Source organism: Grammomys surdaster, unplaced genomic scaffold, assembly GCF_004785775.1.
Source record: "Grammomys surdaster isolate TR1022 unplaced genomic scaffold, NIH_TR_1.0 315, whole genome shotgun sequence".
In the NCBI taxonomy this organism is placed as follows: domain Eukaryota; kingdom Metazoa; phylum Chordata; class Mammalia; order Rodentia; family Muridae; genus Grammomys; species Grammomys surdaster.
The window spans coordinates 378565-392028 of NW_021604734.1; the positions used below are offsets into that span (position 1 = coordinate 378565).

At 40.5% G+C, this 13464-nt stretch overlaps 1 protein-coding gene across 1 annotated transcript in view; it reads right to left on the reverse strand.

The window, feature by feature from the left end:
- Positions 1-8861: 8861 nt before the first annotated feature.
- Grm1 (glutamate metabotropic receptor 1) overlaps positions 8862-13464 on the reverse strand; it is a 359348-nt gene continuing 354745 nt past the window's right edge. Inside the window, exon 8 of the mRNA XM_028777784.1 lies at positions 8862-9810. Coding sequence (XP_028633617.1) covers positions 8862-9810 — 949 coding nt within the window. The remainder of the gene's footprint in view (positions 9811-13464) is intronic.

Consider the following 13464-nt stretch of genomic DNA (forward strand, 5'->3'; position numbering starts at 1 on the left):
AGTCTAGCAGACTTTGGGAAGATAACTCATACTTTTTCTTTCTAAAATAAACAATGTAAAATTTATATCTACAATTATTTATGCTAGATGTATTTATTTGTGTCAAAATAACAAGAAAATTTAAAGCACATTTTTTAAATCACAGTGTGGTTACAGACAAAGACTTTGGAATTCTACAGTAACTCTCTTTCTTTGGGCACCATTTTCACATTTCTGAATTGAACCTATCTTCCAGGATGTTGTCATAATTAAAGTACTGTAAAAAACATAGTATTTGCCTGGAGTAAATAACTATTGTTATTAAATAACTGATAAAGTAATCTCACAGATTAGTCTAAATGATAGTCACAGGCTATATCTATATCTAATCTATATCTATATCTATCTATATCTATCTATATCTATATCATCTATCTATATAATATTTCCTTAGCATGAAATAATTCATCATATTATTCACAAGATTTGGAGAATTAGAAATGCTTGAGGTATGTCATAATAGGGGGATTGTTACATAAACCACAATTTACAAGAGCAGTCTCTGGGCTGCTTTGATGATAGCAGCTGACACGCCTTCTGTGCTTTTAGGTTGTGAACACTGAGCAGATCTGCTTAATCAAACACTCATAGTCCTAGTGTGCCACCCATGGAGACGTGGTATTTCCCACTTCGGCTCAGAGTTTGTACTGTGTGTGTGCTCTGATCTCTCAGATGCCACTGTTCCCTGCAGACACTTGGCTCATTCTTGCTCCAGCAGCTCCCCATAGAGCTACTGACCTTTTCCTGGTAGGACTGTTCATGTGTTGGCACAGACTCAGTCCTGACCACTGAAGCCCCATGGTCACACCTCGCCAATTGTATTCTCCCTTCCTATGCTTTTCTTTTCTTCATTTTTTCCCTTTTCTTTGCCCTGTCCATAACCTGATTTCCAAAGCCTGCTGGTCTGTAAGCTAGGATGCTGTGCATTTGAGCTTCAGTTGGGAAGCTCAGTAGAATTATCTCCCAACATGTTGTTGGGTTACATAAAGTGGAGAACTTGATCTTACCTCACAGTAGTACCTCAGCTCAGTTTAGGTAAAACTCCTGATCTAAGCCATGATGATAGATTTATAAAAATCAGGAACCATAATTACACAGTAAAGACAGTTCTTAGTCTGTCAAAAGAGAACTTATGAGACTGGAAAGAAGGCTCAGTGGTTAAGAACACCTGCTGCTCTTGCAGAGGACCAGACTTCTCAGCACCAGTTTGTGGCAGTATACAATTACCTGCAACTCGAGATTCTGAGGATCCAATACCATCTTCTGCCCATGTACACACAGCATAACTCACATATACACATATACATCACATACATACATACATACATACATACATACATACATACATACATACAATTAAAAATAAAATAAATCTTTTTAAAAGCAAATGTATGGGCTGATAAGATAGTTTACTGGGTTAGGATGCTAGCTGCCAGGTGATAACTTGAGTTGGATCCTATGATCTATATGGTAGAAGAAGAGATCTGACTCCAACAAGTTGTCCTCTGATCCCCGTGTGCATGCCCCACATACAACAAATAAATTAATAACTAAGTATAATTTTAAACTTAAAAAACACATAAAACCACTGAAAAGAAAAAGAACTACCGTGACAGCATCACCACATAGTAACTGAAGATGATGTACTTTAGGGATTCCTCCAATACATTTTAGTACTTTTTAAATGAAAGATGACAAAATTAGAAGAAATTATTGTAAAGAAATAACTCCTAGACTAATGGCATGCATATTTAAAGCAAGCGTTATTGTAATCTCTTGTGGTAACTCTTCCACTGTGAAGAACAGTCTATAAGGGCCTCTTTCCAGAGGAGTCGCACATGTATTTCAAATGTAATCCCATACATACTTGCCTCATGCTCTATATACCTGTTTTCACACCTCTAGCTGTACTTGAATCTGTTTCTGTAAGCATATCTATATTTATTATCTGCCTACTGATGGATTGTTCTATCATCTACCCCATCCTTATGAATTGCTGTCAGCACCCATACAGCAGATGCTCTTGCTATTATCCATCGATCACCTCAGAACTCACCTTTCTCCAAAGGGCCAACCATCACCATCGGATCTCTGACATGAGGATGTTCTCTGGAGTGAGGATCCCAGGAGCAGGAATACAGGACAACTTGGGAGTAATTGGGCATCGTTCCTCACTTCCATCCCTAGAAGCCCTAAACATGACTAGTGAAATGGTCGATAACTTCTCTGGAGTAAGGACAGTTGTAGGCATCTCATCCTTTGTCCCTCAGAATTCCCAGAAGAAGGAGCCTGTCTCCATTGGTTGCAATCTATGTTGCAGGTGACTCTATTTGCTGAACGCTTCTCATGCCCTCTTTTTCCCCATTCCTAGGGGTTTCCAAGGATCAATACCCCAATACACTACCTCTACAATACAATGTTACTCCGACTCAAATCCCCCCCTCCAGGAGAAGGGTGTGTGTCTCTGCAGAAAGTCAACTAAAGAAGATATTCACCTATATTGTTATTTCCTCTAGTAAAATAGATTCTGTTTGATACTGGCTCTGAGCTAAGCTAGAGCTCAAAATGTGTCAGACCACAAAGTTAACCTCTAACGTGGCTATATTAGAATAGCAGCTGGAGTGATTCAAAGAATGTGTGTTGTATTATGTATGGTTCTGGACATAGCATTTGTTTTAAAGAACATTCAAAATTTAGAATATAACCACAAAGGTCTGACTAGGGGTCAGTTGTAAAACAACTAAGACAATAATGTTAAAACTCTTTGGTTTCTAGACTAAACCACAAACATTGGCATAGCCACTGGGTCCAAGTAGCAGAAGGGAAGCCATGAGTTCTGTGGAGTAAGTTTGCTCACATCCCTTTTAGCAGCCAGGGAACTGGGGGAATGGCAGATTAAGGTACAGCCTAATGAAAATGAGTTTTCTGATAGCTGCAGCCTTCCTTTATAAAATGCACTATAAGATCTTAGTCCCTGGAAAGAATTCTGAGGGAGACAAAGACAAAAAGCAAAAAATCCTAATGTGGTAGACATTTTGAAAGAAACCCTGACCAACAGGGCAGTCCTCACCAAAAGCACCTTCATATCTGGAGTCTCATCTGACACTGCTGCCTTCTTGCCTTTCCTTGTCCGAGGCTTTTCTGGCTCCTGGATTCCTTCTTTTGGCTATTGCGCCTGACTTCAACTCTCTCTCCAGCTTCACAGGCTAACAGGTGGCTTTGGCCATGCTCTGCCCCTGTCCAGGGTTATCTGGCTTCTCCTTTGGCACAATAGTTGTAGGAAATAAGCACTGTACTGCATGCAGCCCACAACAGACCACAAAGGAAGGGGTTCCGAACCAAGTAGAAACTAATTTAAAATAATTCTCTAGATTTATTTCCAATTTTAAGATTCTGTCATATATTTTCTGTGCTGGTTAATTTTTTGTTTTGTTTTGTTTTGTTTTGTTTTGTTTTGTCAACTTGACACAACTAGAGTTTTCTCAATTTAGGCAACCTCAATTGAAAAATGACCCTATCAAATGCTCTGTAGGCAAGTGTATAGGACATTGTCTTGATAAATGATTAGGTGGGAAGGCCCGGCCCACTGGAGACTGTGCTGCTCCTGAGAAGACAGTTCTGGATTATATAAGTAAGTAGATTAAGCAAGCTACAGAGAGCAAAGCTGTAAGTAACATTCCTTTATGGCCTCTGATTCAGTTTCTACCTCAAGTACCTGCCTCATGTTCCCTTCAGGATGAACAGTGATGATAGGCCATATATAGCCCTTCTTCTACAAGTTGCTTTTGATCACAGTGTTTTGTAAGAGCAATAGAAATATGACTGGAACAGACATCAGTTCTAGAAAAGGGGCTTAGCTGTGACAGATCTGACCATGTAGTTTTAGGGCAGATCGTAGAAGTGCTTGTAAAATGAGGCTGGAAAAGTCACTGAGCTCAGGGTTTAGTGGATAGTTTTGTGGGATCCTGGATTATAAGAATGTGAGATAAATATATGCAGAGACTGGGTTTGTGATGCCTCCGTGGAAAGTTTGAGAATCCCTAAAGATTTTATTGAAACTGTGTCATAGGTTTGAATTAAGATTCTGTGGTTTCGTCAACTGAGGCTAAAGAGTCAGTTGTGGTAACAAGAGACCTGCACTACTGATGTAAAGGTCTTGACTTTCCCAGGACAGTTCTGTTCAGTGTTTGTTGTCCTCCATTCTCAGACTTTCTTTCCCTTGTTACTTACCAAATTTTCTTCCCAAGTAAAACTCCCAGATGAAATGGAGAATATGATACTAGTTAGACTTCATACCCAAGCTCACCCTTTTATCCTTCAGTCATAATAACTGAATTTTCCTTTCTCTTTGTTTGAAGGTATGTATTTCTGCAGGAAAGGGACCCCTGCCCCAACCCTGTCTGAGCACTCTTTCCCATGAATAGTATGTGTGGCCTCACCCTGATGTCCCATGACAACCATTTATGCCTTATCTGTACTTGTCCCACAGAGGACATTATTTCATGATTAGCTCTACCTTCCTGAGTCTTGAGAGACATGAAGTACCACATCCACCTCTCCAGGAAAGGGAACTAGCTGCCCAAGGGGACAGATGTTTCTTCTGTTAAAGGGAGAGCCTGTTTCTCATTAAAACATATGTTTCAGAAGGCAGAGTGAGGGTCAGTAGGTAGAAATGTGAGTTCTGGACTGGATAAGGATCTTGGAATTTATCTTTGGAGTATTGACCTGGGGAAAGTGTAGTGGTCATGAATCTACTCTTACTACTTACTTCATAGCACACCTTTCCTGGATATCAGCTTTGTCCCTAGGATTCAGGAATTAGAATCCCAAGCAAAACTGGATGAGCTCCTATGAATATGCTTGAGCTCTGAGCAGGAACTGGTGTTCATATGCTCTGTATTGTCAAGGGATTAGACTGAAGCTCTGATGGACCAGTTGCTAAATGAGAGTGTGTTCAAGTTTACTTCAGTTCTCCAGAATATCCACATGACAGAAAGGCTGGGAAGAGAAGGATTGTCAAGAACCTAGCACAGTGTCCATTTGGTATAATTTTATGTGCTGCCACTGTGCTCTTTGATTTGCTTCCAGGAAACCCATCACTGTGGTGTCTAGACCCAGTCACAGCCTCTCCAAAGATCATCCAAGTGACGCTTCTGGGCTCATCCCAATTGACCCTTGTGCCTACCGTGATATTCAGGTATATCCTTAGATTATAAATATAAACTAATATGTTTCACTTCATCCTTACTGCTTATTGTTTCTTTTCCTTCTCATCTACTTCTCGATCTGATTGTTCCTAGAACTCTAAGTTTCTGTTTCTTTTGTTTTTTGTTTGTTCGTTTGTTTGCTTTAGATTTTTGTTTGTTTGTTTGTTTTTAAATTCTGCTTACCAGGCACATTGAAGAACTTTTTTAGTGACTCAACGCATTGCTGGATGGTGTCTTCACTGTCAGCTTGTGTCATCACTGTCACAGGTGTTACCCGCCCCCCCCATCACTGTGATCTCCTTTTTACTAGGACACTAGAAAATACCAAGATCTTGTAGAAAATATGAAAGCATGACTTATTTGGAAGCCTGTGTGTGATGTCTTCATTAAAATTTAGAACTGAGCCTGACATGAATAGAAAGATACTAAGGAGCTGGAAAACTAGGTTCCCGTAACGGAGTGAGTTGGGTACAGAAAAGTTTGATGGGCACCAGTAGAACAGAGGTAGAATCCATGTCTCCAGAGCTACACTAAAGATATAACCCATCCTGTTCTCTTAAAAGCACAAATGACAATGGATGTCATGGGACTTGAAATTCTAATTTTGGATCACATGTCCTCAAAGCCAAGCTGTGCTCCACTTTATGACTTGTCATGCATAATTTGGGTAGTATTTCAAACTTCCCTTTGGAAGTATGTTCTATACAAATCAAACTGTCGGGATTATCTGTTACACTGGACTACTTCTTCTAGTGTAATGCTTAGAAAGTTCAGAGAAGGAATATTCACATTTAATAAATAGAAAATATTTATTATGATACAGCGTCATCAAGATTATTTGACAAAAGGCAGTAACAAGCCAACGGAAAACACTTTTACAAGAAGCAAAACACCTTGTAGAAGCACACACGTTACAGTGAAGATATTTTGCCCTTTAGGTACAGGGTATGTATGTGTACATCTCCAATTCTGAACAATTATATGAGCTAATATTCTACTTATTCTGGAAAATTCATAATCAGGATAAGAGTAGGCATTCAGTAATATTTTAATTAGTGTTGAAGGTTTTCACCAACCAAATGTCTCAGACCAAAACCCTAGAGTGAACTTTCCTGTTATAGCATTTGAATAGGTAAACATTGCCTCATCTATTCTGACAAAACAACAACAACAAAAAGCCCTGAATGTACAAGTCTCATAACAATGAAAGACATATGCAAATGCTTCAAGTTTAAAAGAACATAGGAAGAAATATGTGTTCTTTCACTGGTTTCCCAATTAGTGGAAATCCATCTATTTAGCATTGAGTCATCTTTGTTGTCTGTTTTGGTTTTTGAGACAGGGTTTCCCTATTTAGGCTTTGAATTTATTGGGTAGAGCAGGCTGGCTTCAAACTAACAGACCTGCCCCTGCCTCCCAAGGCTTAAAGACATAGACCACCATGTCCAGTTTTGCACTGTCATTTGTTAAATTCTGTTTCTTCACAGTGAAAACACAGAAACTAATATTTAAATTTGTGAGGTCTTTGCAATAAAGATACTTAAAAATAACCTTAAAAGGAAAGGAGAAAGTTCTTGCGAAGGAATTCACTAAACCAGGCAGTAGAATGTGGGAACACACAAGAAACACAACTCTGACACAAGAGTTGATGTTAAATTCCTAACTTATGATGCTTTGGGTATTTAGAGATTCTAAGATGATGCTTTTTGGCTGAGAAATCAGCAGCTTCAACATGAAGGAAGCAAATTAAAATGACTGAGCATAAGGCATAAACAAAGATATTTAAAGGGATCGAATTCATCCCACAAATAACAGAAGAAAGAAAAATAACAAGAACAATCTTTTTCTTTTGGGTTAGAAAAGGTAGGGACGAGATGGAATGACTGGATTATATGTATGTGGGTATTACATAGCAGTAAACATGAGGACCATAAGAAAGAGATGCTAACAAAAACATAGAAATTAAAATGCATGAAAATAAAAAAATCAAGCATGATTGACAAGCAGATATTTGAGACCCTCTGGGTGGACTTGAGTGTTGTTACATACTAGAAGACCATGAAACTCAAGTAGCTGTGGAAAAACTTTTTAAAAATATATCTGAAATATTCTAAATATTGCCTTTTCAACCTTATATTTTAATAGCAATGTGCGCAAATTTATAAAAACGAACTGTTTACTGTCACGCACTGCTTGGTGGGTGACCTTTTATACAATGCCCCTTCAAACTACTTCATTAATAACATTCTCGTATCATAAAATATCTGAAAAATAAATCCCACTTAGGAGAACTCCCATCGAAGCTGCACATGAGAAACATCAGACCACAGACCCAACCTCCAGAGAGACACTGGTGACCGTGGTATGGAGAACATCACTGGTACATAAAAATATTTATACTATATCTGAAAGATGATTTTTCTAGTGGCACTAGGTTGACATTAAATGGCACGAATTTCATAATCACATGTATACAAGGAACACAGGAAAACACATTCAGTTGCTAGTTCCAGGAACTCCTGCGACAATAGAGAAAAAAGATCTAAACCAGTAATAGTTGCTATGAATACACCATTAAGTTCAAAGATAGATTCGTTTCCATAGCACATGGGAGAAACAGTGGCACCGCGTTGTACTGAAACTGAATCTTAGAAGTCCAACTGGTTGGTATTTGCTACAGTAAATGGTAGGTAAAACCTGGCAACGCGGCTTGTCCTCTTTTGCTGAAGGGCAGCGGAGAACCTGGTTGGCACAGTGCAAGTGAGTTCACAAATGGCCTCTGATACTACCTGTTATCTTCTTCCTTTCCAAAAGTATCAGTACACAAGTATGCAATCTGTGAAGCTGGTATGCTCACCTTGTTCAAGGCCCTGTGCGTATGTGTCGTCGCTTCTCTGTTTCATTTCCCATAATACTTCTGATGAAGCTCATTTTGGTGATGACTTTGCTCATACTTTCATTTTCCTAAACACAGGGAGTCACAGAAATACAAAAGGTTACTGTGCCTTTATCCCGGGTGACTACAGGCTGGGACTGGATCACAGCAGTGGAAAGGGACCCCCATAAGGTCGGTTCCTGGGTCTTCCTTAGTCCAGGAGTCTGCAGGCTCAGCACAGATAGGGTCTGAGATAGGAGCTGTTGTCCGAACCGACCCCCGCGTCCTGCCCTCTCTTCATTCGCTCACTAGGATGATGAACTTATGATTCAGCTGGCACCATCGCAGGGCCTGCTCTGTTTCTAGTTTCACCAAGAGAGTGTGGGCAGACATAAGTATGCACGATTGAGCAAAAGAAGAGAATATTTTTGTTGATTTTATTTTTACGTTTTATTATTTTTTTGATAAAAGTTACATACCATATGGAATTGTGCTTTGTCATAATTCCCTTTCTTTCTAGAGAAGGTTTTTGAATAATTCAAGAGTCACAATCCTGGCCAGGACCACTGTTCAGTTGGCATCTTCCCTCTCCCTCTTGAAGGCAGCTGCAGCGTTTTTTTTTTTTTTTCTTCCCTGCAGGCTGTGGTCCTCCATCTCCATGCCTCCCCCTGCTTTCTACACACTTCTGGAAGGGTTGAGTTTCCTTGGCATCTCTGACTTCTCCATGCACACTCCCTCCACTACAGGGTAGAAGAGCTTTGCTTGTAGTCCCTCAGAATGACAGAGGCGTAGGTCACATTTGGAGGGGTGCAGAGCACGGACTCAGACACAGGGGAACTGGGCACAGAGCTGCCAGAGGCCACCGAATCTCGGAAAGGAGAAGGAGGCGTCAGGGCAGGCGAATCCTCAGGGGTCAGCTTGCTGGCTGCAGGCAGGTCCTCCTCCTCCTCCAGTTCGTCTTCCTCCGTGTTCCCTTCACGCTCGTACACGAACTCCTGCAGGAGTTTGAATCTCTCGCTGTCATCATCGTCATCCTCCCCAGGAGGGGAGATGGGCTCTTCTCTGAAGGTGCTCAGCTGGAGGGGCAGCATCTGCAGGTGTTGCGGGGGAGGCGGGGGCGGGTACAGCGAGCGCAGCCCGTTCCCTGGTGTCCCCGGGCCTGCCAGCACCGCGTGGAAGTCTGGAATCCCCGAGCCAAAGTTGGTGACCACACCTTGCAGCTGGTCCATCAGGGATTTGGGCTGCTGTGGAGGCTGCTGAGGGGGCTGCTGAGGGGTCGGCTGCTGTTGCTGCTGCGGGAGAGGAGGAGGCAAGCCCTTGGGGATGACAGAATCAGCCAGAAACAGAGGGGTCTCTTCTGCGGTCACGTGGGGTGGCAGAGGTGGTGTGGTGGCCACGGGTGGCCCGCGTCGGTGTACCACCATAGAAGGGCTGCTGGGTGGGCTGAAGTGAGCCGAAGGGGTATTATCCTCTTCCTCCACATTGTAAAGGGTCTTGGTGCTGGCATCTGAAAAGGTCAGGCTCTTACCAGAGCCTTGGTAACTTTTAGTAAGGGGTTTGATTACAGCCGTTTGGTTACAGGCCGTCTCGTTGGTCTTCACGTGCACAGAGAGGCGCTGCCACACATGCTGTCCCTTGGGCGCCTGTCTTCCACCTGGTTCAGACCATGACACAGACTTGCCGTTAGAACTATGAATAAAATAGAGATGGGTTTATTTACACATGGATCCTGCACAGAGGACAAAATACTTCTGAATTTTGTCCACCACAACTCTGTACACTTAATTCAGTCGTACCCTCCACCTCCCCAGCTTTCCCATACAGTAAATGAAACACTCGCGTCTGCAGCTACCCTGGGCTGCCTCTCAAGTGGGAGATGAGGCATTGAGCTCATGCTAAGGAAGAAGCATTGACCCAAGAAAAGTCACTGGTGAGAAAGTTCAGTCTGTTGTGGATTCAGCTATTTTCGCTTAGTTATACAGTTTCCCAAAGTACATTGGCTCTCCACCTCCATCCCCATTCTAATAATGAAACAGTCCCATTGATGACAGTTAATGAAATGGTTAACAAATAATAAAAATTAAAATTATATTTGATCGCAAGACTGAAGAATTATCAAAATAAGGGAAGAATAAAATGAAAGCAAACACATACACACACATACACACACACACATACAGTAATTTAAGTTTCCAATAGACAACACAATACAGAGATTTAATCTTTGGGATAAGTTAAGAACCACATATAAAGCTACTTTTGCTGTGCTGTGGGATTTCTGTACTAAAAGCTCTCAATTCTCCATTCTGATTTGTATTTCCTGTCAGTAGCATGCACATAGACAGGACACTGTCGCAAAGGAACCAAGAACAGACCACTAGAAAAACAAACAAATCCCATATGTGAGTGCCTAAAGGATTTCATAACTTTCCATTTTCTTCCTTCCTTCCTTCCTTCCTTCCTTCCTTCCTTCCTTCCTTCCTTCCTTTCTTTCCTTCTTTCTTTCTTTCTTTCTTTCTTTCTTTCTTTCTTTCTTTCTTTCCTTCTTTCTTTCTTTTGTCTTAAAACATTATTTCTGGCACACACAGTGCATGACAGTTCACATCAAGGTTCAGCTTCTCAGCTGCTAATAAGGAGTTTTACCCTAAGAATACTCAAATGAGCAGGCACATTGGAAAAGAGAGAGCAGGAAAGGCTAACAAACACATTACCCACAGCTAGCATTACTCCTTCTGCCAATTTTGATGCAAATGAGACAAAATTAAGATTCTAAGGAAGCCATGGTCATTAAGGCAAAGAACCCTGCTTGGATTTTTTTTTCTACTTATCCTTGCCAAAGAAAAGTTCTAGAACACCACCATCCTTTCAGCCTTCTCAGTTGTCATGGCTTTTGTATGTGCCTCTCAAAAGGTCCTATATTGAAAATTTGCTTTTCAGAGCAGCAGCGTTGGAGGGGGAAGAGTATTTTCTGGCCACCATTAGGTGAGCTGCTTTGATCTGCCACATACTTTGTACCAAGATGCTGTACCTTGGCACAAGTGCAGTGCCTAGGGACCGTGTGCTGAACCCTTTGAAATCATGAGCTAAGATAAATCATCTCTCTGTTCAGTTGAGTTTCTCAGATACTTTGCCACAAGAATACATAGTTAACACATCAGCTTTAATCCTCTTGGAACCCCAAGAAACCAACCAAGGAGAAAATCACCCTGAAAAAGAAAACACAAAATGTTCTATGTCAACCAGAAATTCTACTCATTCTGCATACTGCAACCGTTCAGATCTTACTTTTTGAGACTGCTGATTTTCTATATAACTTTTAGCAGATGGTGACACCTTACCATAGCATTCTATTAATAAAAGCAGTGCTAATACTTAAAAAGAAGTCATTTTCTTTCTTTTTGTTTCCTTTTTAGGAGTTTGCTTTTTCTTATACCTATGAAAGCAACAGAAAAAAAGGAACACAAAGAGAACAAAGTTGTGATGTCAAAAGAAATTGGAAAACGAACATTCTTAGGTGGAGGTGTGAAATACATTGTCCCACATTACAGTCTTTTGTTTAAGGGGGGAAGCAGAAAAGGATCACTACAACCATGGTTTGTTGGATCATTTTGAAAAATAAAGACTTTGAAACATACATATGATTCTTGGAATGCTTATGATGAGAATAATGTCCAACATTTCATATTTTGTAACTTTGAAACGTGAAATGAGCCTAAGAAGTTGAGATTCATTTTAAAGTCTGATACCGAATATATTAAAAAACCTCAAAAATAAGTATGACAGCTAAAGCACCAGCCTTTTTATTTATGGGGAAAAGGTCATCCCCAACAACACATTGCCCTGCCTGTCACTCCTAAAACTAGCTTCAAGGTATCCTTGCATTCCAGGAAAATCCTGATGTAGCGCTCCACCTGCTCTGTGTGTCTCATAGACCATACACTCAGCTGTTTTATCACTGTCCAAAGATCCACCCGGGGCCTCACTTGGGACCATACCTTAACACTAACAGCATTTTTGATGATCAGGCAGTCAGCTGTAATTCCAGCTTAGTTCTATTTTAACTGAACACAATTTTTATTCTTGTGATGGGTGATTTTTGCCATCACTGTTAAAATTAGCAGCGTCACTTCCCCTCAGAGTCTTGCTCTAAATTATGTAAAAGTCTTGTTTAATTAGGAAACAGATACTATGCTCCCGGACACTTGGTAGATTATAAAAATTAGACTAACCTTTTTTACCCCCAAGGATAAAACAAATTGCTTTTTAAAAAAATCAAAGCCACTGGGGGAGATACATCATCACATAGACATTGCAGCACAGAGTATTAACTGATCCTTCAGGAAAACTTACTTCTCATCTATGGTCCACAGATAATCTGAAGGGTCTATGGATCCACATGTTCTCTAAGCACTGTTTATAGACTGGACAAATAAAATTTTATAGGAGAAAGTGTACCAGTCTTTTTAAATGCCTGTGAATGGTATTGTGATAAATTACCATTAAATAAAAATGCAACTACATCCTGAGATGCTTTCATTGTGTTCTGTAATCAAGAATAATTATAGTCACCATAAAGACCCAATCCTGTTTCCTGGGAAAAGGGAGCATCCTATCTGAAGAGGCTAGAAACCCAATGTTTAGAAGAGAAAAATACATAAACTTTAATGTGTTACAAGAGAATAAAATACATTCAAAGTCCAATAGTGCTGTGAACTAAAAGCACTGTTAAGTCTAGACAGCTTTCTTTTTCTTTTTTGAGGGGGGGGCTTTCTTCTTCTTCTTCTTCTTCTTCTTCTTCTTCCTTTTCCTCTTCTTCTTCCTCCTCCTCCTCCTCCTCTTCCTCCCCCTCCTCCCCCTCCTCCTCCTCCTCCTCCTTCTTCTTTATCTAATATCTTAATCTTAAGAAAGAGCTGGGGGGCGGTTATCACAAGTAATAGAATGATTGCTTGCTAAGTGTGCAAGAAGCCCTAGTTTTGATCTCTAGCTCTGCATAAACCAGGCATGTTAGTAATACCTGTAATCTTGGCATGAGGAAGTTGAAACAGGAGAATTGGAACTTCAAGGGTGATCATCAGCTACATGGCAAGCTTTAAGTCATCCTGGGCTACACATGACTCTGCCTTAAAGGGGGATGGGGAGCAAACAAAGTAATCTGACTTAGAAAACTCTATATAATTGTCTCAAAGTACTCTAACATTTTTGTAACTTTCAAAGACAGATCTCAGGCCCAAAGTAACCTGTTTCTTGGAGACAAAAGAAACAGGTCAGGGCTAACTTACTTCACACAGTCATAGATAGATAGATAGATAGATAGATAGATAGATAGATAGATAGATAGATAGA